Source organism: Neofelis nebulosa, chromosome 13 (genome assembly GCF_028018385.1).
Source record: "Neofelis nebulosa isolate mNeoNeb1 chromosome 13, mNeoNeb1.pri, whole genome shotgun sequence".
NCBI classification, from domain to species: domain Eukaryota; kingdom Metazoa; phylum Chordata; class Mammalia; order Carnivora; family Felidae; genus Neofelis; species Neofelis nebulosa.
This window is the reverse complement of record NC_080794.1, coordinates 44,293,802-44,318,748: the sequence shown is the minus strand read 5'-3', so window position 1 is coordinate 44,318,748 and position 24,947 is coordinate 44,293,802. Positions and strand designations below refer to the sequence as shown.

The 24,947-nt window shown below is 44.9% G+C and overlaps 1 protein-coding gene across 6 annotated transcripts; it reads left to right on the top strand.

Annotated features, from left to right (window-relative positions):
- Window positions 1-220: 220 nt before the first annotated feature.
- On the top strand, window positions 221-24,503 carry DYDC1 (DPY30 domain containing 1). Of its 6 annotated transcripts, none has more exons than XM_058696836.1 (8): window positions 221-248; window positions 2,533-2,627; window positions 3,194-3,356; window positions 4,017-4,118; window positions 10,779-10,871; window positions 12,773-12,829; window positions 13,484-13,588; window positions 23,580-23,894. In XM_058696836.1, exons 3-8 carry the CDS (start codon window positions 3,210-3,212, stop codon window positions 23,640-23,642), a joined length of 567 nt encoding a protein of 188 aa, XP_058552819.1. In that variant the 5' UTR covers window positions 221-248; window positions 2,533-2,627; window positions 3,194-3,209; the 3' UTR covers window positions 23,643-23,894. The 6 variants fall into 6 exon arrangements, with proteins under 6 accessions (XP_058552819.1, XP_058552821.1, XP_058552823.1 ...); XM_058696834.1 differs by lacking the exon at window positions 221-248 and adding an exon at window positions 267-473; XM_058696839.1 differs by lacking the exons at window positions 221-248; window positions 23,580-23,894 and adding exons at window positions 271-473; window positions 16,026-16,172.
- Window positions 24,504-24,947: the final 444 nt, after the last annotated feature.

The following is a 24,947-nucleotide window of genomic DNA, read 5'->3' as shown; positions in this document are numbered from 1 at the left end:
TCCCGGGAGCCCCCGCTCACTGCCGCGCGTGCCCCGCGCCCCGCGCCCGGCGCCGGGGTCCCTTCCCCGCGGCTGCGCGCCTTCTCGCGTCCCGAGGCGCTCGCTCGTTGCCTAGCGACGGGAGATGCCTAGCGACTTTGAGCGCTCGGGCGCCGCCCAGACCTGTTGCTGGCGCTTGGCTGGGGTCCCGCGCGCGCGGTGGTTCGGGCCGTTGGACCTTGACGCCTGGGCTCCCCGAGCAGAGCGAGGTTAGTGCAGCGCCTGGGGGCGGCCGCCGTTGCTACCGCCTCCTCCTCCTCCTCTTACTTTCCCTCCCCTCCCCCTCAACCCCGCTGGCGGCACTGCGCCGCCGGGTGGAGAGGACTGGTAACTGTACCCGGGCCCCTCCTTTCTCACTAGGCCGGCCGGCTTTCTCCTAAGCATGGGCAAAAGGACTTCTTTGTACTTCTTGTGACAACTTCTCCGGGCTTGAGGTAGCTGTTTCTGTGGGAAAGAGCTTTCTTCTATATGCGCCGATGCGCCCGTTGGTGTATATGATAAGTAACATTCCTTGCAAGAACACAAATATCCTTTGTGTATGGATATTGTCATTTCATGGACAGGAAACATGCCAAGCGAGGTAGCAGATGTTACCTGGGTTCTGCTAAGCCATGCCCATAGATCCGAGACTGACCCTCCATTGGGAGCCGCTCTTAGGCCAGAGGTTTCTTCTTTGGGGACATGGTCCCTTTCCCATTTATTTTCAGGAATCTGTTGCCTGTTTTGTGTTACTCCACTTCAGATGACATTGACCTGTCAATGTAGTTATTTTTGTCCTTAGAGTATATCCCACGGAAGAAGCACAGTGAAGATACCGTGTCTCAAACTATCTGTAATACTGTCATTCTCTCTGTATGGTTAAGACACCCATGCCAGCTCGATAGGGAATTAGGCTCATTTGTGCCAGTTTTTAGAGTTTAAGTTTTTATGGCTGCACTTATGTACGCATATACACATTCCTTTCTCCACTGCTGTTGTTAATACAAAACATACTATATACAATTTTTGCACCTTGCTTTTTTTTTTTTTCTCCCAGTGTCCTGGAGGTCACTCCAGGTCTCTAAAATAGGGAGACCTTCCTCCTGTCTTTTATATGCACAGTAATTCATTGTGTTGCTGTATTTCGTCAGTCCCTTAATGAAGAAGTTTTGGATGCAGTTCCAGTTTGACTATTCTAAATAACGGTGCAAAATAACTATGTGTATGTATCATCACTCCATATTTTTGCAAGATAGGATCCCCAGAAGTGAGACTGATAGTTCAAAGGGTAAATATCTGTTTAATTCTCTAGATATTGCTAAATTCCTCTCCATGGGGACTATACCATTTTGTACCCTCATCACCATCAAATGAGAGAGAAGAGGTGGGGCTTATGGATGAACCTCAGGAGGTTGTTGTTTCTGAAATTTTATGCGGAATATTAGGTGCATCTGTCCAGGGACAGGACCAGACATGCTGGCATTCTCTGCTCTATAATTGCTCATGTCTGACATATAGGCACACAGTATATATTTGTTGAACAACGATTATATCTCGTTAGATTCTCAGAAGAGACTGGACGCTGTGAGGGTAATTTGAGGGTGATTAGTTTTTTCAAAGCACCTGAGATGCAGTTGTTGCTACATTTCTTTCCTTCCCTTGTTCCTTCCTTCCTTCCTTCCTTCCTTCCTTCCTTCCTTCCTTCCTTCCTTCCTTCCTTCCTCCTTCGTTCCTTCTCTCTCTTTCTCTCTCTCTCTTCTCTCTTTTAAATCTGGTCTAAGATTGGGGCACCTGGGTGGCTCAGTTGGTTATGCATCTGACTTCGGCTCAGGTCATGATCTCACGGTTCGTGGGTTCAAGCCCCGCGTCGGGCTCTGTACTTATAACTCAGAGCCTGGAGCCTGCTTCCAATTCGGTGTCTCCCTCTCTCCCTCCCCTGCTCATGCTCTGTCTCTCTCTCAAAAAAAATTAAATCTGGTCTAAGATTATTCCTGTCCCATCTTCATAACTGAATAGACTGGGACATTATTGGGAGAATGGAGAAACTCGTTCACTTGCTCCATGGGGAACCAGCGTGTCTGCCCTGTGATTAAAACACACTCCTTGAGGAGCTGGAGGAGTTTGTCTTCTAGAGGGAGGACGGACATGCGCGTACACAGATGATTCTCAGGTTGTATGACAGGTGCTGTGTGAGTTGCTTGGAGAAGGAAGAATTTCTTTATGGTGCTTGGGAAGGCTCAGGGAATGAGAGATGACCTACATCTTGCGGGTGAGGAAAGACATTTCCCAGGCTGGGAGATGGTGAGGAATCATTATGCACAACAGTCTTGGAGACTGAAGTGTGCAAGGGGTGACTGGCAGCATGGCAGAATGTTCAGTATAGTTAGAGCCCAGGATGTGCTGGTGGCGGAGGAGATGTCTGGAGGTGAGCGGGCGAAGAAATTGGGGCCAAAGCATGAGGAGCCTCTTATGCTATCCTTTGAAGGTTGAATTCTTTTTATTCTTTGTCCTTAGAGATTCATGGACTTCTGTGATCTCTTGAGGTGGAGTATTGTGATGTTTTCTAAAACGGACCCCCATGGCTTGGGAGGAACATCTTAGTCATGAAGGTAATGGCTCTGGAATGAAGATTTGGGTATGAATCCCATCTCCACCATATGGACTTACACTCCTTGTGTCTGGGCTTCCTCATCCACACAGTGGGGATAAATAATACCGATTTTTTACCCATGTTGTGAGGATTAAGTGACACATGCATTGCTTGGCATATAGTCAGCTCCCAACGACAGTGTCCCTTTTTCTTTTTTTGTCGTTGTTTTGTTGTTGTTGTTGTTTAGTTTCTGTATCATTTATTTCTGCTTTGATCTTTATTATTTCCTTCCTTTTGCTGGTTGGGGGTTTTGTTTGTTGCTCTTCTCTGACTCCTGGACTCGAAAGCCCTTCAGGATTTTGAAAGTGCATCTTAGTGTTAGTTGTAGTGACATCTGTGGAGGCCTTTTGGAAACTGTGAGAAGTTTCCCAGAGCCAGCTTTTTTGTGTCATCCCTGACCGGGTGGGGGGGGGGGCGCCCACGACTGGTGACAGGATGTAACGCTTTGTTGGCCTTGCCGGACTCTACTTTTATTGTGCCTTACTGAACGTTTCCTGCACTAATGCAAAAACATTTACCTTTTAGAGGTTAGGGGTGAGAAATGGAGTCGACATATCTTCAAAAGTGCCTTGGGACGTGTCTAACTCAAGGTCTTGCAGAAGTGGCGAGAATTCGCCCAGTGGATCCAGTAGAATATTTAGCATTGTGGATTTACAAATATAAGGAAAATGTGACCATGGAGCAGCTGGTAAGTGGGGACCTTCTTGTAGAAAATTAGAAGAGTGAGGGAGGCCCCAGTTGGTTGAGCATCCGACTAGGTCACGATCTCATGATTCCTGAGACCTAGCCCTGTGTCTGGCGGGCTCTGAGCTGACAGCGTGGAGCCTGCTTGGGATTCTCTCTCTCCCTCTCTCTCTCTGCCCCTCTCCTGCTCCTGCTCACATGCACACTTGCATGTGCTGTCTCTCCAAATAAATAAATAAGCATTAAAAAAAAGTAGAAGAGTCAAATAATTGGTCCGATTTGCTTTTTTAAGAAGTTCAAGTGTTATTTCTTTCTTTTTATAAAAATAGCATGTTTACTATAGAAAAACTTGGACAATATCAAAAACATAAAAAAATACCCAGAGAAGACCTCTTTCTTCTAGTCTTTTTTCTATACATTTTCTATACATTTGTAGTTTTTCTTTTTACATAATCGTGAACATACCCACTGTATAATTTTAATTTTATGCTCTTTGTTCAAATAAAACACACATTTCCCCAAATTATTACACATTTTCCACACGGGTGAAGTAAAATTTGCTTACCCTTTCCCCATTGTTGGTGATTAACATGCTTTCAAGATTGTTTTCACAAATTGTTTTATCTTCACTTAGTCACTTGATACTATTTTTGAACACTGCTAGAGACAGAAGGAAATGGCCAACCTGGAGTGTGAGAGAGAACTGGCTTTGATAGAGCAGGAAATGATGGAGAGGCTCAAAGCAGAGGAGCTCCTGATTCAGCAGGTGAGACAAGCGTGGGGGTTCAGGGGTGACTGGAATTAGCGGGGTCAGCCTCAGTGTGGTGCGACCCAAATGGCGAAAAACTCTCCATCGCTAGTCAGTTAGGAATGGCTTTCTTCTGTCTTCATGTTTCTGTGTTTCTGTATCTACGCCTTCTTTGCTAGAGAAGCAGCAGCAGCTGGGGTAGGAGGAAACCCAGGGAGTGTGTTCTCATGAAAGCCAAGGGGAGAGAGCGTCTCAGTGAGACCCGAGGAGTCAGTTGCTGGTTGAGTGAGAGCAAGACTGTGAAGTGCTCATTCAAGGCCACTGGTGACCTTGATAGGAGCAGTGTGTTGGGGAGGGGGGAGGATAATGGGGGAGACAGTGAGCGGAGGTAATGCTTTCAAGGGGATTTTCAAGGAGGGAGGTTGGGGTTTTTTTAGGAGCAGAGGGGAAGGGAGTGGTTGACGTTAAGAAATGGGGAGAGGATAGTCTGGGTACATGTGGGTGTATAGGTTTTGTGGCACAAAGTTGAAAGCAGTTTCTGAATGACTCTTTCTTCTTTATGAGGTAGAGACCATGACCGTCTTCCAAGAATGGGGCGATGAAGTGGGAGGTATGGGAAGAGCAGTGAGGGTTTGAAATGGTGGCTTTGGAGGATGTTAGAGTTGACCAGGAAACTTAGCATTGCTTGGTGGCATGGAGTACCCTGTTAGAGTTAGAGACCAGGCGTTTATAATGTTGCCAGTTGGTTTGGTTTTATGATTATGGGTTTTCTCCACTTAGGCCAGATATTTGAGTGAAGATGTGGAAGGGGCAGACCCCTTGACCGAAGTAGGTTTGGGGTAACGGGATTGGAGAGCTGAAGATGTTGGTAAGGGAACGGTTTACGGGATGAGTCCTGGAGTGTAAACAAGATAGGGAAAGTTCCAGAGTGGCTTCTGGACCGATTTAATTTATGCAGAGCCTCCGAACTAAGTTTAGGTTATCCTTACCATTCTACCACGTAGTACTTAACTCTAGAGTCTCGAGTCACAGCTACACATATGTGAAAGGGAAAGAAGCCCGTGATTTGGGTGTGTGGATAAGAAGGAGAGTATAGACATGGCAAATAGTTTCTCTGCCTAAACTCTCATACCTGATACTTGGGTAGAACATTCTAGGCACCTTAGATATGGCTATTGAAAACTTGACTGCTTCCGAATCTTCTTTTTATCTAATCATTTGGCTAATTCCTATCAGGAGGTGGCAAAGCATTGAGTTGGATGTCAAACGATCATCCAAATGGGTGAGTGTCTGCTGTAGTTGCCCCAACTTTTGAGAGGCTGCCCTTGTTCTTTAGCTTCTACAGCCAGTGTCTGCCCCCTTCTATCAGAATAAGGAGAACCTCTCAGCAGTTCTCCTTCCCCAAGGCAGTTATGTCACAAATGTAGAGGCACTTAACGTTCTTTGACTCATCCACTTTGTCTTACTTAGATCCAAGTTGGCCATACTAGAAATCAAGCACTCCTCTCGCGGTATCTTGTTGACCAGCGTGAAGTGATCCGCTGTGCATCGAACCCTGAGCATTGTATGGGGAATGGAAGATAACAGTAATAGTCTCCAGAAGATTTTATGACCAGTTAAAGAAATAGCTTGGTGGGCAGAAATAGATGAGATGAGGAAAAGGGGCACGTGGGTCGGGAGGAGGGAGCACCAGAGAAGAGCTTGGGAGAGAGTGAGACTGAGATGCAAAGAAACATAGAGGCGCTCGATATCCATTGGATCAAGGTGAGCTTGGGCTTCAGGACTCTGGTCACTTCCCTGCTCTCACAATTAGTGCTACTGATTTTTAAGCACTCTCCAGTAAACCCCGGGCCCTTGTGAACTGGGAAGTATTTTTACTGCCATTTTCTACTTAAGAGCTTACTGAGGAGGTATAAAAGCTGGTCTGTCTGTTTGTTTGTTTTGTTTTTTGAATACCTTTTCTAATGGTTTTACTCATGTGTGAAGAAGGGAATTAGGTTTTGAAATTTTCCCGAAAATGTTACACTGGTTCTGATGACCAATGTGGTTGGTATTTACCAAGTACATTTTGCGTTGTTGTTGAGAGATTAGTTATCTCACTTCCTCTGCGAACGTCTGCAAGTGGATTGAGTGATGTGTTCTTGCACTTCGGCTACCTACCCCATCACTTTTATCCTAGTGTGCATGATACAAAATTACCAAGAAATTCCCTTCAACGACCTTTCGTAAATAAATATTAACTCCTGTTTATTATCTCTTTATTTGTCAAAATGTATTATTTTTAAAAGATGTGTTTTAAAAGCATAGCTTTAAAGTGCTCTTGGGGCGCCTGGGTGGTTCTGTCGGTTAGGCGTCCGACTTCGGCTCAAGTCATGATCTCGCAGTCCGTGAGTTCGAGCCCCGCATCGGGCTCTGTGCTGACAGCTCAGGGCCTGGAGCCTGTTTCAGATTCTGTGACTCCCTGTCTCTCTGACCCTCTCCCGTTCATGCTCTGTCTCTGTCTCAAAAATAAATAAATGTTAAAAAAAATTTTAAAGTGCTCTTAATGGGATATGTATGTATTATGGAGTATTATGTAGACATAGCAAGAGAGAACAAATTTCCACAAATGTTTTGTCAATGAAATAAAATAAAAAAAAATAAAATTGAATGCAAAATATAACTTTCTTTTTGGAATCCGGCTTACTACTTGGAAGACTTAAATTTTTTTTTAAAGATAATATTTCACTTAGTTGGAGTTCAGAGTTAATGTTCCTTATCATCAAAATTGATTGAAAATATTTATCTGTTAATGCTGATCTGTAATGAGATTTTAGTATTCCATCTTTGAAAATAGCTTAGAGATGCTTCCTGCCAAATACTGATTATCAGTCCATGTGCATATAATTTTGACCATATTTATCTCCTGGAATGCATTTGTAGAATTCTGTTAGATTTTTATCTTGTTTTGCCTTTTGGCATGTCATTACCTTGTAGATTAATCACTTCCAATTGAAGGTTGGTAAAAGCTTCTCAATCACACAGTTAAATGGATTTGGGGATATGGAAATTTAATTTGCACTTAAATCAAGGCCAAAAAAAAAAAAAAACAACAACAAAACTCTGGATCTATAGTTTGAGATTGGGAAATATACCTGCTGCAGATTTGTGTGGGAATGGGGGTCTAGTTTCTTGTTTTAGATTTTGCCTGCATGGGAAGTGAATGAGGCAGCTTGACATGGTGATTCAAACATTAGGTGTTGTTGAAATGTCTGTCCTGCAGGGCTAAATTTTTACATGTTAGTGCTGTTTCACCTTGTATGTTTAGTTTGAATCGATTTAAAAACATTATTAGGTCTGTAGCAAAAGCTTATTTGCAAAGCCATTTACGGTTTGATAATAGTGACTGAACATGATTCTTCTCATTCAGAAAAATTTCAATCTTGGTCCTGAGCCCCAAAATTCACACTAAACTGTTACCGTGTTTTCATTTCATGATACATGGCCAGTATAGAAAATTCAAATTTCGGCTTCACGGTGAAGCCGTGGAACTGCTGTGTGGTAGGGCAAGCCTAGATTTATTCGGTTTCCGTTCCTGACAGAAATTCACAGAACTGATGATGGGCACGCTCGTAAGGGTGAAGGAAAGGTGCTGCTGGTCCCGCTGGCTCAAGAGCACGTGACGCTTCCTGCAGAGGACCTGTTGGTAGGCAATACGGCCACGACTCATAGGCTCTCCACGCTGTGTTTTCACAAGCTTGGTAAACGTGTCCAACTAAGCCTCTTTCCGTTCACCATTGGTTGTAACACATATTAGCAGGTTTCGCTGCTGCTTTTACTGAATTAGTGTTTCTCCACTTCTTTGAAAATATTCTTGCCTGTAGTTGTCCCATGAAGACTGTTCATAGAGGCTGACCTTTCAGTCACTTCAGACTCAGCCCTGGGGCGCCTGGGTGGCTCAGTCGGTTGAGCGTCTTACTCTTGGTTTCAGCTCGGGTCGTGACCCAGGGTCGTGGGATCAAGCCCGAGTCAGGCTCTGCGCTGAGCATGGAGCCTGCTGAAGATTCTCTCTCTCTCCCTCTCCCCTGTCTCTCTCTCCAAAAAACAAAACAAAACAAAAACCCTCAGCCTTGATTCCAGTATACAGTAACCCCTGAGCAGCGTTGGGAACATTAGTCTACCCATCAGGAGCCAAGGAAAATCGCTCAAAATAATTCGCCTTGTTTTTTTTTTTTTTAATTTTTTTAATGTTTTATTTATTTTTGAGACAGAGAGAGAGACAGAGCATGAGCAGGGGAGGGGCAGAGAGAGAGGGAGGCACAGAATCAGAAGCAGGCTCCAGGCTCTGAGCTGTCAGCACAGAGCCCAACGCGGGGCTCAAACTCACGAACTGTGAGATCATGACCTGAGCCGAAGTCGGATGCTCAACCAACTGAGCCACCCAGGCGCCCCTAATTCACCTTGTTTTTAATTGCCTGTTGATGTTGCTCCCAAAGCCATCAACTCTTTGAGCAACTGTTTCACCAAAATCTTAATGTAAGTCTCCCCCTACCCCCACGCCACCCTCTGCCCCAGGACACTGAAATCAAAACACGTCATTAAATCATCATTGGTAAGTGAGCGTCTTTGCTTCGCTAACAAAGGAACCACTTGGGAACTTGCTTCCATTGCAGTCTCATTTCTATTTTAAATTTTTGTGAAGAAATCCTGTGATGAAGTAATTCTGCTTAAATTTTCTAATACTTCTGACCTTTGTTTTCATGTGGGCTGAGAATATTGTGATGACACGTGCTTAGTCTGGTAGTATTGCGTTCTTTTTTTTTTTTTTTTTACAAAATGTGCCCTTTTATTTTACTTTTTAAAATTTACATCCAAATTAGTTAGCATATAGTGCAACTTCAGGAGTAGATTCCTTAGTACCCCTTACCCATTTAGCCCATCCCCCCTCCCACACACCTTCCAGTAACCCTCTGTTTGTTCTCCATATTTATGAGTCTCTTATGCTTTGTCCCCTCCCTGCTTTTATATTATTTTTAATTAATTTTTTTTTTCAACGTTTTTTATTTATTTTTGGGACAGAGAGAGACAGAGCATGAACGGGGGAGGGGCAGAGAGAGAGAGGGAGACACAGAATCGGAAACAGGCTCCAGGCTCCGAGCCATCAGCCCAGAGCCTGACGCGGGGCTCGAACTCACGGACCGCAAGATCGTGACCTGGCTGAAGTCGGACGCTTAACCGACTGCGCCACCCAGGCGCCCCTGCTTTTATATTATTTTTGCTTCCCTTCCCTTATGTTCATCTGTTCTGTCTCTTAAAGTCCTCACATGAGTGAAGTCACATGATATTTGTCTTTCTCTGACTGACTAATTTCACTTAGCATGATACCCTCCAGTTCCATCCATGTAGTCGCAAATGGCAAGATTTCATTCTTTTTGATTGCCGAGTAATACTCCATTGTATATATATACCACATCTTCTTTATCCATTTATCCATCGATGGACATTTGGGCTCTTTCCATACTTTGGCTGTTGTTGATAGTGCTGCTATAAACATGGGGGTGCATGTGTCCCTTCGAAACAGCACACCTGTATTCCTTGGATAAATGCCTAGTAGTGTAATTGCTGGGTCATAGGGTAGTTCTATTTTTAGTTTTTTGAGGAACCGCCATACTGTTTTCCAGAGTGGCTGCACCAGCTTGCATTCCCAGTATTGCATTCTTTTAATAAAGTATCATTGCTTCGTAAGCACCATACTTTGCCATTTAATTTGATAATAAAAGAATCCACTCTCCACTGTATCTTCAAAGAGCAACATTCCAAATCCACATCTTTTCTTGTTTTGACATGATGGGTGTGCACTGTTATAAAAAATGTCATGGTGTGGTGATACCATGCCACTCCAAGAACTGTTGAGATAAAATGGCATGACTGTGATTTGTAGTGTGCTGAGCAGAGCTCAAAATGATGAGAGTACCACCTATGGTCCCTGTTGCAACTACCCAACCGCCGTTCTGCAAAACCAGTCACAGACAATAAGTAAGCAAATGAACCTGGCAGTGTTTCAACAAAACTTTTGTTTATAGGCACCGAAATTTGAATTTTCTGTAATTTCCATGTGTTGCGAAATATTATTCTTTCAGTATTTTTCAGTATTTTCACTTAAAACTGTAAAACCTTTCTTAGCTCATGGACTGTACAATACAGGACTGGGTTCAGGTGTGGCCCACAGAATTTAGTTTGCTGACCCCTATTCTAGTGTGGCATGTCTGTTGAGTTGGAACCAAATATGCTGTTGATTATCTGTGGTTTCAGATAATATACTTAAGGTTTTCTCATCCACTCTTCTGTAACCAAGGTTTGGCTATTTGAAGACCTATCTATGGATGAAGAGATTTTATCTGAAAAAAAGTACGACAATCTCATTTGTTGCTCTAAGAAGAACAGAGAAAATAACATGATTTTGCGCAAATTGTTCTTTTCTGCAAATTAGCAATTAAGGAAGCTTCCTTTTTTATGTTAGACTTCAGGAAATATTTGTAAAAGCTAAAGTATTAGGCGGCTGTGATCATTTATTCTCGTAAGCGTCTGAAATTTACGTAGGTATAAACTTAATTATCCTGGGACATTTCAGAGTGATTAGAGTTAATTCCTGGCAATTGATCTGACTTTAACATGACTTATTTATTTCTGAATATTCAGCAACAGCTGGCATTCCAGCTGGAGTTGGAAATGCAAGAAAAAGAGAGACAAAGAGTAGAAGAACTACACAGAGCTCAAGAACAATTAGAGAAGGTAATTTGAAGTTTTATACCTGCCCGCTTTATTTAAAACCTCTTAGAACCCTCAAACTGTTTCTTCCAGCTGTTATAACGTGGGATTCATAGACGTGCTACACATTAGCTGTGTGACTGACACAAGTCTTATAACCTTGTTAGTCTCCTTTTGCCTTTTTGAAAAATAAGAATAACAAGATATCACTAGCACTGTCTTACTGGTTTTTCATGAGGATCAGTCAAGACCGTATATGTGAAACTGCTTTGTGAGCAGTAGAGTTCTCTCTTGGGGATGTTAGCAACATTTTAGTCAAGGCACAGTTATCCTTGACTATGGTAGCTGATGTTGAAGGTTAAGTTCTTTGTAACGTTGAGGGCGTTCTGATCTCTGAGACAGTCACATATTTCTTCCTCATGTTAGATGTGTTATCAACAATATTTTTATGTTTCAAAGTATTTTTATATGGCTGTTTCATGTCTTTCATTCAATTACGCAGGGACTTATGTTAAAAAGTCTGTTTCGGGGTGCCTGGGTGACTCAGTTGGTTGGGCGTCTGACTTCAGCTCAGGTCATGATCTCACAGTTCGTGAGTTCCAGCCCCGCGTCGGGCTCTGTGCTTACAGCTCGGAGCCTGGAGCCTGCTTGAGATTCTGTGTCTCCCTCTCTCTCTGCCCCTCCCCTGCTCATGCTCTGTCTCTGTCTCAAAAATAAATAAAAAACATTAAAAAAATAATTAAAAAAAAAAAGTCTGTTTCCATTGACTGTCTGTATAACGTCAGACCTCTAGTTTGGCCAATGTTCCCTGGGATCCAAAATGTATGTGTCACATAGACCAAACTTCTGAAGGACTGAGTTATACCTTTCAACTGGATATTTTATATTCTATGTTTATAACCAGCCTCGATTTATTCCACAATTAAAATTAAAAATAGAAGTAGGTTTCATTGAATATGTCTATTCATGGCTTAGAATAGAGCATCATTATTTAGAGCACTTTTTTGAAACGTGGAAGAATGGATTGAAATAAAAAATGAGATTCTTAAAAAGATAAATTAAGGGGACCTGGTGGCTTAGTTAAGTGTCAGGCACTTGATCTCAGTTCTCAGGGCTGTGAGTTCAAGCTCCTCATTGGGCTACGTGTTGGGCATGGAGCCTACTTTAAAAAATAAAATACTAAGATAAAACACAAACAAAAAAGATAAATTCAAAACCCTATACATAGTCTGAAAACACACGTAGTTAACAAAAACACAGATGCTGATGTTATCTCAGTCTGAATGTTGGAGGGCACGTGGATATACATGCATGTGCACACACACACATAAATACATGGGGACGTTGGGGCGCCTGGGTGGCTCAGTCGGTTGAGCGGCCGACTTTGGCTCAGGTCATGATCTCATGGTCCATGAGTTCAAGCCCCGCATCGGGCTCTGTGCTGACAGCTCAGAGCCTGGAGCCTGTCCCCCCCCCCCCCACCCACCCCGTTCATGCTCTGTCTCTCTCTGTCTCAAAAATAAATAAACGTTAAAAAAAATTTTTTTAAATACTTGGGAATGTATATCCCCTTTCTCTCTGGTGAGGATTCAGTGATGTCAAATGGAAGGAAAGTTTTTGTTTTGTCACTTGTCACCCTGACTAATAATTTGGCTTTCGGTTTAATGTCTCAGATCATTTCATTTTTTAAAGAGTCGTGTTCGATTATAAATAAAACATGGTTTTCTATTAGTGTCAAGTGTTAAATGAGACTGTGAGCTGCAGTTTTGTACTAAATGTATTCAGGTCACCCTTTTAAAAGTGATGACATGTTTGCTGTTAAACTGATCATAGCACTATGTAAAAATAAACCTTCTTGAACATTAAACATGGAATCAAAATGGAAAGTATATTCAAATATTTTTCTTCATTTTTATATATTGTAGGAGATGGGAATGAATATAGAAAACATACCTACGAGTGAAGATAGTTCACATTCAGAGGTGAGAAGGAAACATTATTCTGTGTCACGTGAAATGAATGAGTGTCCTGGGGGGCAAAGCTTAACTTTGATGCATTAGGAGCTAAACTTTTTAATTAGGAAATTATCAAACTTGATAGTCCAAGTATGTGTTCTAGTAACAACAGTTCACAAGTACAGTGTTCTTTAGAGCAAAATCTCAAAATGGATAAAAATTGGACTTTTGGTTTGCGTTTGTATTTTTTATTTTTTTTAAATCTAATTTATTGTCAAATTGGCTAACATACAGTGTGTGCAGTGTGCTCTTGGTTTTGGGGGTAGATTCCCATGATTTATGTCTTACATACAACACCCAGTGCTCATCCCAACAAGTGCCCTCCTCAATGCCCATCACCCATTTTTAAAAACCAGAATGTCGTGAGATATTTATTGACCATATGTTTACTTCCAATGATACATGTTAATTTTCTGTATTAAATTAAATTTCTTAAATTTAAGTAAGTTTTAGCATTTATCTCTAGAATTCTCTCTCCGTTAACAGGTGTTGGTTCATTCCATTAATTAATGACGCTGAATTTTGATGTTGTAATTCAGAAATCTCCTACCAAAATCAGAGAAAATTAACATATTCATTTTGAACTCATCTAATATTAGAAATGAATTTTAATGATTGTAGGATATAACACCAGACTCAGGCAAAACGCTAGCTGAAATTAGCGATCGATACGGGGCACCTAACCTGAGCAGAGTGGAAGAACTTGATGAGCCAATGCTGTCTGATGTAAGTATCCTTAAGAAGTGTTTTGTGAAAAACAGATTTGTTTGTTTTGTTTTACTCTGGGAAAGCCTAGTGCCTATGAGGCCTGGGTTGGATGGCAAATGGGCCCTTACTGTCATATAGAAAGAAACCAGTTCCCCGAGTGCTGACCATATTCCCAATCGGCCTTCTGCCCTTTTGTGGACCTGTGCTGCTGGCCACCAGGGGCAGGCTGGGCGCAGGTCTGGCTCCTTGCAAATGTGTCAGCACTGATGGGAAAGTAGCTGGAAGCTGGAGCTGAGGTCATGGTGTGCCATATGCAGAGGGTGATGTATATATATTTTGGAGTTAGGCTTTGAAAATCTCAAAATCTCTTCAAGATATATATTTAAAATCATTTGGTGAAATACATAATCTTTAAGTTAAATGTCGGGTGCCAGCTTATTGTTTCTCAGGAGCAAACACTAGAATGAAATAAATATCCTAATGAAAGTGCATGCTTTTACAGTATATAAGTACACATGCTTGTTTAATAAACACATGGTGTTTTCTAGGTACCAGGCATTGTGCCTGATGTTGTTGTGAATAAAACGGTTTTTTCTTCTTTTTTTTACCTTGTCTAGGGGGGAAACAGGCGATTGGACAAGCAATTAATAGTCATAGTTAGAGGGAACAAGTGGTTTATTGCCCAGAGCAGTAGGCTTTGAGAATGAACAAGGGAGCTATTAATCTAAGCCGGACCTGCGGGTATAGACCAGGACTGTCCTGGCAGAGGATGTATTTAGTGACCTAACCATGCGCACTGACAAAATGGGACAGCCAGCCCAGCGGAGGAGCCCTGTCAGGGAAGGCTTCCTGAAGGAAGTTGGTGACTGATTGCTGGGGGTGCGAGGGGGAGGATGTGAGAGTACAAGTCAGCTAGAGACCTGACAGGGGAGAGTTGGGGGTGTGAGGCAGGGAGGAGGAGAGACCACGCAGGGGAGGGAACAGGAACCAGGCTGTGAAAGGCCTGGTAATTTGTGCCCAGATGCCGTAGATTTTATCCTAAAGGCAATGGAGGCTGATGCTATCAGTACTGCATTTTAGAAAAGCTCTCTGGCAGCAGCACGGAGGGGAGGATGGAGACAGAGAGGTGAGGACACCCATTAGGAGGCTAATGCAGTAATTGAGAGAGAGATGGCACTGGTGGCCTATTCACAAGGGGGAACTGGAAGGGCTTGGTGCTAATCAGTTAGTAGAGATGTTCCATTAAATGTCTGCTGTGTTTTGGGACCACGCAGGGAGGTAGCGAAGACAAATGCACAGAACAGATGGGGCTCCTGCCCTCGGAGCGGGGGGGGGGGGGGGGGGGGGCGCGGCGTGGGCCAAGGGCAGGTGCTCTAAGAGGACAGACCTAGCCTGGATGAGTCTTCCTGAGGAAATGAAACTTAAGGGGTTAGTCTGAGCTCAGCCCAGCAGACAGGGAGAGCAAGACACTCCCACAGAACGGAATGGCCCAGCTCTGACGCTGGCTGGGTTGTGCGGAGCTTGGAGATGGTGCAACTCCAAGCTGGAGAAGTGGCTAATGGCCACATCACATTGTGCTCTGTATGGCAAGTGCAGTGGGATTCACTGAAAGGGTTTATGTGAGGACTGGAGATGTGGCTTTAGAGGGGAGACAGAGGATTTGAGTGGGCACGCGTGGAAAAGAGAGACCACTTAGGAGGTTTTATAATTGTCCAGATGCAGGATGACCAGGGCTAGGATCAAGGTGTAGACAGCAGAGATGGGGAGAACCCAGTGGATTTGATATTGGCTGGGGGGATAAGGGACAGAAGAAAGTCAAGGTGATGCCCAGGTTTCTGCCATGGGCAACCAACTGGACTCAGAGCTTGCCATTTGTTGAGGTGAGGAACGTAAGAAGAGGAAGTAGGTTTTGTGAAAATGATGGCTTCCATTGTGGACATGCTGAGTCTCAGGTGACCCTGAGATACGCAGATGTAAGTGGCCAAAGACCAGTTGATGTGCGGCACAGGTTCAGAGGACAAGAGAGCTGTCCAGGCAGGAGATAGGAACGTAGCAGTCGTCGGCATATGAGCTAGGTGAAGCTAGGAGAGGCAGTCGGGTACCTAGGAGAATGTGCAGAATGTTCAGGACGGGGCTCAGGCACATCCATTACACATTCCATCATTTAAGAGGTGGACACAGGAGGAGGACCCCTACAAGAATGATAGGGATAACAGTAAGAAAGGGGGGAGGGGAGCAAGAGAAGGAGAAGAAAGGATGGGTTGATAAACACTGTGCTTGAGAACACCGTTGTTATCATGCTGAGTTTGGATCTTACTTGAACTAATTCGAAAACTATCGAAAAGCTTCATTTACATAGTCACATAGAATTGACCCCAACTCTGATTTCTTTGGCTTGTACCTTTTCACAATTCTGATTGTATTAAAGTATATTTACTTTTTATTCTGCTTTTAGGTTGCATTAAACATTGATCAAGATTTGTAAAATCAACCACCCAAGAGCAATACATTTTTCTGCTTGTTTCAAGTTTCAAAACATGAGGTTCCCGACTGTATTTTTTTCCTCCAAACCTGAACTCTGCTTTTTTTTTTTTTTTTTTTTCTCTAAAGACAGCTTTATAAATGGGCTTTCAAGGGTAGCCTTAACATGTTGTTTTGGATTCTCCCATGCAACTGGTTGTTTGTAGGATTCCTCAGAGAGCAAGAGCGAGAGTTTGCCCAAGCAACCGGAAGGCGCAAATGGGAGATGAGCTGAAAAGACTGTGTGCGTGTGTGTGTGTGTGCGCGCGCGTGAGAACAAGATTGCCCAAGGTGAAGGTTACGGTCTGTGAAGAGTGAAAGGGGCTGCCACTGTGCAGGACTTGGGAGTGTTCGACATGCCTTAGATCTGAGCTCCCCCCTGGAAGTGGACTGTGAGGATTTCTCCAGTTTGCTCGGCAGTGATACTTTGTAGGACCATTAATTCACGCTTACTGATAGGGCTGGATGGGGAAGGATGCCAAGTTCTGGGGTACCAAGACCCAGCATTTCTTCTGGATCAACCAGTGTGAGCAGACATCCTGGTAATACTGTTGGAGAGACGCTCTCGCTGGACACAGGCCATGCAGGGGGCTTCCTCGGGTGGGCGCTGGGTGGTCCATGGGCCCTGACTGCTCTCCTGGCCCCTTGGAAGTTTCACACCCAACCTTGAACTTTAGGGAGAACTTTGCTTCCTTTTTAAAATTCTTCCAAATCTAAGTCTTTATTCTGAATCCTTTCTGTTATTTAAGGAAGGGTATAGGCATGGAAACATAAATGCCAGGAAGAGGATTCTTAAATAAAATTTTAGGGGCTCCCTGGTGGCTCAGTAAGTTAAGCATCTGACTTTGGCTCAGGTCATGATCTCATGGTTTGTGAGTTCAAGCCCCAGTGTCGGACTCTGTGCAGACAGCTCAGAGCCTGGAGCCTGCTTCAGCCTCTCTCTGTCCGCCCCCCCCCCCCCCCCCGCACTCTGTCTCTCTCTCTCAAATATAAATAAACATTAAAACAATTATATAAAAAATAAATTAATTAAAAAAATTTAAAAGATCTGCTTTTGGTCATCATATATCTTTCCTGAGGCAATGAGAACAGAACAGCCTAGTTGCTTAAATGGGAAAAGAGAAAGGGGGAAAAATAATGGGGAAAGCACTGGGTTCATTAAAAAGAAATGTTATCTCGTCGTATCAGTTCTGTATATTCTTTAGAAAGAAGTCCCAGGTGCCCTGGAGAGATGGTTTCCGGGTCAGTTGGGCCACCAGGCACTGTGTCCCCAGCATGGATGACCTGTCTCAGTCTGCCAGGCAGGTGTCTAAGGCAGCCAGAGAGCATGTGTCCCCCCGCCCCCCAGCCTGGGCCTGTGAGGGCACCCTCGTGGAGGGCTGGGGGTAGAAGGGCGGGCTCAGGGGGCCCTTGGGCTCAGCGCAGCCCAGGCAGTCTGGTGCTGGGGCTTGACAGCAAGAGTCTGTGAGTGCCGGCTAGTCGCGGGGTGAATCACTGTGGCTCTGGGACACAGGGTAGCCCTCTTGGAAGCATCCCCAGCCAGATCTGAGCATAAGAGGGAGGAGGTAGAACGGGGTGAAAAAGGAGATGACGCTTTTTCTCTCAACCTTCTTCTATGCCGAGTAATTTTGGATGAGATGTGAATTCTGTCTTCTTGGGTGTTGGATATTTTTATCCCTGTAAATATTTGTGAGCTTTGTTTCTGGATGCCGTTAAGGTACTCGGGAATAATTTGATCTTTTCTGGTCTTGCTTTCAAGAAGCTTTGTTAGGTGGGACCAGAGAAGAATTGAGTCTAGGGCAAGTTTTGTCCCACCATTAAGGACACACACTCTAGGGACGCTGTCCCATGTTGAGTGAATTATGAGAACTGTCACTTTGGCTGTGGAAAGAGACACTATCTTCATTGTATTTTTAGACCACTTTACTGAGGTATGGTTGACAGAAAGGTAACTTATTCCCAGCTCTCTTTGAGAGAGCTCGTGTGCCCTCCAGTCATCCGAGAGTTTCTTTCCTTGGCTTTTTACCACTTCTTCCTCCCCATGCATTTATTACTCAGCTGAAGACTCAGGGGGACCCTCTGGAGGTACCCCTGGACTCCGGGCTCTGAGACCACTGGGCTTCACCCACAAGGCAGAGCGCTGATGCGTTTGCAGGGAACACTGTTTCCCGTTCCTCAGAGGTCTTTGTCCTCTGTTGCCTCAGGTTCACTGTCCCAACAGCTGTTGTTTCGCACCAAACGGTGCTGGTTTTTCGTCGTTTCACAGGTGAGGGCAAGGCCTGTCTCTGTCGGTCCACCTTCGCCTGAAACCAGAGTTCAGATGCCACAGACTTTTTCTCATGAAAATCCCTGTTCCTTCGCTTCTTCAACTTGCCTAATTTGGCGAAATTTAATATGGTTACTTTCTGAGAAGAATTTAGGGGGTTTGGGAAGTATCGAATGACTTGTGTCTCTTAACCTGCTTGGAACCAGGCCGAAAGGGCCAAGCGGGAATCAAGGAATCAACTTTACAGATGCTAAAAGGCCACCAGAGAGTGCAGGACACCAGGCCAAAGCTGAGTATCCTGTTCCTCTTGGCTAGTTTGAAGAGAAGCCGCTGGAGAATGATAGTTCTCTCTGTGTCAGCTGAAGAGCCCGCCTGATCTGCTTCTCACGTGGAGGACCGAAGCACGGCGGGGCTGTGGCCGGTCCTGATCCCCGAGGCTTTCAGGAGCAAGAGCTCGAGAGGCCAGGTTGAGCCTGGGGCCTTTACCCCAGACCCATTCACCCATCTCCTGAAAGAAGGAAGAGAAGAGGGTGCAGAAATTGCCTGGCTCCCTGTTCTGCCACACGCTTCTCTCCTGGGAAATGACACTTCTCAGTATTATTTTGCCTGACGTAAGTGACCAAAACCCCTGACTTGGAAACTGGCTGACACCCTTGATGCAAGTGGCTTAATGGATCAAATGATCTCTTGTCTCCCACGAGAAGTCCAGAGAATGGGCAGGCCGCAGACGCGATGGGTCAGGGCTCCGGCACCCTCTCTCTTGGCTCTGCCTTTCTGGTCTCCACCGGTCTCATCCTTGGGCTCTTCCCAGTGTGGCTGCCGTCAGTAATTCCAGGTGCTATATTCAGCCATGACAGCATCTCATGGAAGAAGAGGGGAGAGTCCTCCTGGTGTTTTTATTTATATTCCTAGAAACTCCCCGGCAGACTTGCCTTTCTGTCTCACTGATTATGATTGCATTCTACATTTACTCTCTCCAATTTCATTCACAAGGAAGATAAGGAATCATTACACTGTCGTCTTACTGATTCATTGGTTTATAGATTCATTTATTTTCAATCTATGTCAAAGGGTCATAAGTAGTCACCAGGGTGGCATAAGTGTGGCCCCTAGAGAACCAAATCTAAGTGCCATCTCTGCAGTTAACATGAACCTGAGAATGAGCGCCTCTAAAATTTTGCTATGGGGGAACTCTGATTGCCCTGCCCTCCTCCTGGCCCTGCCATTTACTATGGGGAATAAGAGTAGGGCATGACCTTTGCCCTACAGCACTTTTGGGTCAAGTACAGCTTATGTGCACATATAATAGGAACTAAGTACCTGGTGCAAATAGAAGCTAAGAATTTAGGGGAATAAGATTGGAGCAAGCTTCATGAAAGCGAGGACATTTCAAAAGGAACCTTAAAGGAGAGGTAAGTTTTCAGTGGGTGAAATTCATGGAAATGCGAAGGAAACTGGGCCAAAGACAGACGGGTAGGAACCTGACTGGGGAGGGTCTGAACACCAGCCACCAAAGTCTACACTTGACCCCAGGGAGGGATGTGTGGGAAGACCCAGGATGGCCTTTGAGGACTTTTCACAGTTTCCTTTCAGGATGTGCAAGTGAAATTCAGATCATGTGGCTAAGGGCACGGATTTTGGTAAGGAAAGGAAAAAGACTGAGGTGATCTTTTGGAGAAGTTTGGTGACGAAGAGAGAGCGACTAGAGAATGTAGCAGGATTGAGCAGGGATGCCCTCCTTGGAAATGAGGCTTTGCTTGTACTCTGGCAATAGGAAATAGAAAAGTTGGTGAGCCCAGAAGTAGAGACTGAAGGTGTGGCTCAGGAGGGTTCGAGCAGGGATCCAGGAGTACTAAATGTGGGTCAAAACTGACAAGAGGGAGGAGAGCACTTCTGAAATTATGTTTTCCCCCCAGGAGGGGGAAAATGTAGAGAGAGAGACATTTTAAATGAAGGGGATGAATATTTGAGGGTAGTGGAGCGGCACACACAGTCTAGGATTCTCTACTTCTGATCCTTTTGGTAAAGAAGGAGAGAAGGGCAGAGGCTGGTCAGGTACATGAGTGAGGATGCATTTAAAACGTGCTGGGCGGGGGGCGCCTGGGTGGCGCAGTCGGTTAAGCGTCCGACTTCAGCCAGGTCACGATCTCGCGGTCCGTGAGTTCGAGCCCCGCGTCAGGCTCTGGGCTGATGGCTCGGAGCCTGGAGCCTGTTTCCGATTCTGTGTCTCCCTCTTTCTCTGCCCCTCCCCCGTTCATGCTCTGTCTCTCTCTGTCCCAAAAATAAATAAAAAAACGTTGAAAAAAAAAAATTAAAAAAAAATAAAACGTGCTGGGCGGGGGGGGGGGGGGGGCACCTGGGTGGCTCAGTCGGTTAAGTGTCCGACTTCGGCTCAGGTCATGATCTCGCGGTCCGTGGGTTCGAGCCCTGCGTCGGGCTCTGTGCTGACAGCTCAGAGCCTGGAGCCTGTTTCAGATTCTGTGTCTCCCTCTTTCACTGACCCTCCCCTGTTCATGCTCTCTGTCTCAAAAATAAATAAATGTTAAAAAAAATAAAAAAACAAAAAACATGTGCTGGGGACTACTGACAATAGCCAAATTGTGGAAAGAGCCCAAATGTCCATCAACTGATGAATGGACAAAGATGTGGTGTGTGTGTATATATATAAAGGAATATTACTCAGCTATCAAAAAGAGTGACATCTTGCCATTTGCAACAACATGGATGGAACTAGAGTGTATTTAATGCTAAGCAAAATAAGTCAGAGAAATATAAATATCGTATGATTTCATTCATGTGGGGAATTAAGAAACAAAGCAGATGAACATAGGGGAAGGGAAGCAAAAATAAGATAAAAACAGAGAGGGAGACAAACCATAAGAGACTTAAATACAGAGAACGAACTGAGGGTTGCTGGTGGGGTGTTGGGTGGAGAGATGGGCTAAATGGATGATGGGCATTGAGGAGGGCACTTGGGGGATGAGCACTGGATGTTATATGTAAGTGATGAATCGCTACATTGTATTCCTGAAATCATTATAACCCTGTATGTTAACTAACTTGGATTTCAATTTAAGTAAAAAGGAAGAAAGAGAAATGAATAAACAGCATGAAGTGAGGAAGTGGGTACAGATTTATGAAAAAGATGCTCTAATGCGCGTTAAAATCATTTGGATGGAGTGGTGAAGCTATTAAAATATAAACATTTCTGGGTCTCAGTCTTAGAAGTTCTAACTTAGTTTTAGCAAAAACCAGAAATGTGCATTTTAAAGAGCATCCCAGTTTTAATAAAGGCTGGACTATATTTAAAAAATTGGCAATGAAAAAGAGAAAAGGTAATGGAGGAGAAGCCTTTTGGCTGGGGGGTGGGGAGCAAACACCTTGTAATTTTAAACTTGCTTCCCTTAGAAAGCTTCTTCCCTGTGGCAATAACGTGTCACCCAGCCAATACGAAGACCAGCCTACTTAATAGTTGTTCTTTTCATTGTAAATTGTATAATTGCCTTTTGGTATCATTGCCTTTTGGGCATCTTGACCTAATATATCCTAGGGCCTGATGACCCTTGGATAAACTCAACTTTGATATTTTAGCCTTTAATGAATATCTATTGTTTAATGCTTAAAAAAAATAAATTAAAAAAAAATAAATAAAACATCTGCCGGGGGAATGGACCACAGAATGATTGTTGGACAACTCTTTGGGCCCAACGGAAGTTCATGCAGTCACAAAACACTTGATAGGGGCGCCTGGGTGGCTCAGTCAGCTAAACGTCTGACTTTGGCTCAACTCATGATCTCGCGGTCCATGTGTTCGAGCCCCGTGTCGGCCTCTGTGCCGAGAGCTCAGAGCCTGGAGCCTGCTTTGGATTCTGTGTCTCCCAATCTCTCTCTGCCCCTCCGCCCCTCTCAAAAATAAACATTAAAAAAATAAATTAAAAAGCACTTAATAGATGCTTACTCTCTGCCTCAGTTTCCTCATCTGGATAATAAGTAATAGTGCCTGCCTCTTAGTATTGCTCTGAAGATGAAGTGACTCAATTCATGTGAAGTTTTCATAGGGGTGCCTAGCCCTTAGTAAGCACTCAACAGGTAGTGAAGTTGTCTTACCTGCCAGGTACTGTGCCAGGTAAGTGGAGTCTGCATTAGAGCTCTTCAGTCCTATTCCCCAGTGCCCATAACAAACTCAACGGTAGAACAGCATCCATGGGTAATGGAGGCACGCTAGAATTGAGGATTGGCAGACTGTCACAAGACCGGCGGGATCTGAAGTCAAGTGTGAGCAGCAGTGGAGTGTGTGGCTACCATGTTCACCATTAGCTGGGTGTCGGCGCTTGGCTCTAGGCCAGGAGGTAAGTGGCATTGTTCAAAGCAGATTCCCAGCCAGGGAAAGGTGGTGATGGGGGGCGGCGGTGCTCAAGGTAGGCGAGGAGACAAGAAGGCATAATTCATGGGAGGCACTGCAAGAGTTTGGCCCAGCCAAGCAGTCGGTGTTTAGGAAGGCTGTGGCCCTTACAAAGAACTTGACCATAAATTAGGAACAGGGTCAATGCCCATTGTCCAGCTTTGATCCCAACTGGAAGGGCTGGGGCAAGACAGAAGGGGGCTTGTGACTGGGTGGGAAGGCTTGAAAATGGTGGAGAGGGGAGAGGACTAACAGGGAGCACTTCTTGGTGCCAGAGGCTCTATCAGGAGTTCGTGGGACTGTGGGTATAAGCTTGCGTTTGAATGTCTGGAGGAATGAAATTTCAGAAAGTAACTACGCAGAGTTGTTCACTAATGAGCCTTGGAGCTGGCCTTGCTGCCCCATGCGGTTTGACAGAACTACTGAATGTGTGTGGGATACTAAGAGCGTTAGAAAATAGCTTTGTCTAAAATAGAGTTGACTCTAGTTTCTTAGTAGCTTTTTCCCTTCCTCATTTCTTCAGCACGATAGGTAGCTTTGTTACTAACCAAGTGCCCAATCTAGAAGGTGGGAGTCATCCTTGACCCTCCGTGCTGCTTATACTTCGAGCCCAATACAGGGAGCCTGATACCGGCTCCTTTTTCTCTCATGTTCCACAGCCACAGGTGATCGGTTTCTTAGCCAAAATATAAGAGATCAGCTTGTATAACACATTGTTCAGAGTCCTGTGCCAGCTACCTCCAGATTAAAGATTGTAAGGGCTTATCCCAATTGCAATCAATGGCCATTCACCCTTTATCTAATTCTTCTCATTTCCACAGACCCCTCTGAGCTGGCTTCCCTCTGAGGACTGTGCTAGTTTCCGAGAACACAAACCAGTGTGAGAGGCGGTCAGTGCCGTTGAAACGCACTCTTCCAGATGGCGGGCAAAGGCACAAGCAAGCAGATAAATCAGGACACAAGCTCCAAAGGGCCAGTTTGGTAGGTAGTGCCATTAACTTTTTACATGGAGAGACGCCACCTAGAGCTGCATGGAAGTGAAAGACTCCGAGCAAACGACACCCACACAAGAACAAAGGTGCAGAATTGATGGTGGCTGGGCAGGAGGAACATGTGAGCAGAGCAGTGTAGATGGGAACGCCCTCAGGAAGTTTGAAGAATAGTAGGTCTGGGCAGGGGTCTGGGGGAGGGAGGTTGAGCAACGTCAGGTCTGGACCAGGTTGTGAAGCACATTACATCCCAAGCTAAGAAGTTTAAACCGTGTCTGCTGACAACGGGAGTGGAAATGAGATCTGCACGTGGACAAACTTCACTGGGAATGAGGGATGAGGATGTGTCCCTCTGTCACAGGGAGAAGTTTTAAGAGGTTTTAAAGGATGGTATTTAGGCTGCTGTTGTCCTAGTCTAGGCCTGAGGTAATGAGGGTCTGAGCCTGGGTCGTGGCAGTGGAAATGTACTCCATGAACATTTGTCTTGGGTTGACCACGCACGCGCCAAGAACTGAACTAGGTTCTTATGGGGAACATGAATGTGAGCGATTGATGGTCCTGCCTCCCCCGTCCCTCACAGGGAGAAAGTGAGTGATGGGTCTGACACATTCCAGAGGTGGACTTGGAAGCTGATTGAATGGACGTGGAGGGCACAGGAAAAACCTGGACCTGGAACCTTGACAGGGCCATTGAGGGCTTGGGGAGATGAGGCGGGGGCACTGGTGTGAGGTAGGGATGGACACCTGGCCAGCTGGGTGTGTAGCTCGGAGCTCCTCTCTGCTGCTCTCACTGACCCAGGGAGTGTGGGGTGGCAGGGCCGGGTGGGGGCGGGGGCGGGGCTTGTGTGGGAGACAGCGGAAGTGACATAATTGATGTTTTTTTAGGAGACCAGAGTCTGAGCCCCATGACTGATGTATACAAGACAATACCATATTCCAAAGTGTCATTAAAGATATTCAGGGGCGCCTGGGTGGCTCAGTCGGTTAAGCGTCTGACTTTGGCTCAGGTCATGATCTCGCAGTTGGTGAGTTTGAGCCCCGTGTTGGGCTCTGTGCTGACAGCTCAAGAGTCTGGAGCCTGCTTCGGATTCTGTGTCTCCCTTTCTCTCTGTTGCTCGCTCGCTCGCTCTCTCTCAAAAATAAAGATTACAAATTTTTTTTTTAATATTCAAATGTGGTCCACTAAGAACACAAATCAAAA

Bases quoted from the DNA above. Each gene is read 5' to 3' on its own strand.
- DYDC1 (XM_058696837.1), top strand. From the start codon at position 3,210: ATGGAGTCGACATATCTTCAAAAGTGCCTTGGGACGTGTCTAACTCAA. The intron at 3,357-4,016 runs GTAAGTGGGGAC...GAACACTGCTAG, and splicing joins ATGTGACCATGGAGCAGCTG to AGACAGAAGGAAATGGCCAA. The intron at 4,119-10,778 runs GTGAGACAAGCG...CTGAATATTCAG, and splicing joins AGGAGCTCCTGATTCAGCAG to CAACAGCTGGCATTCCAGCT.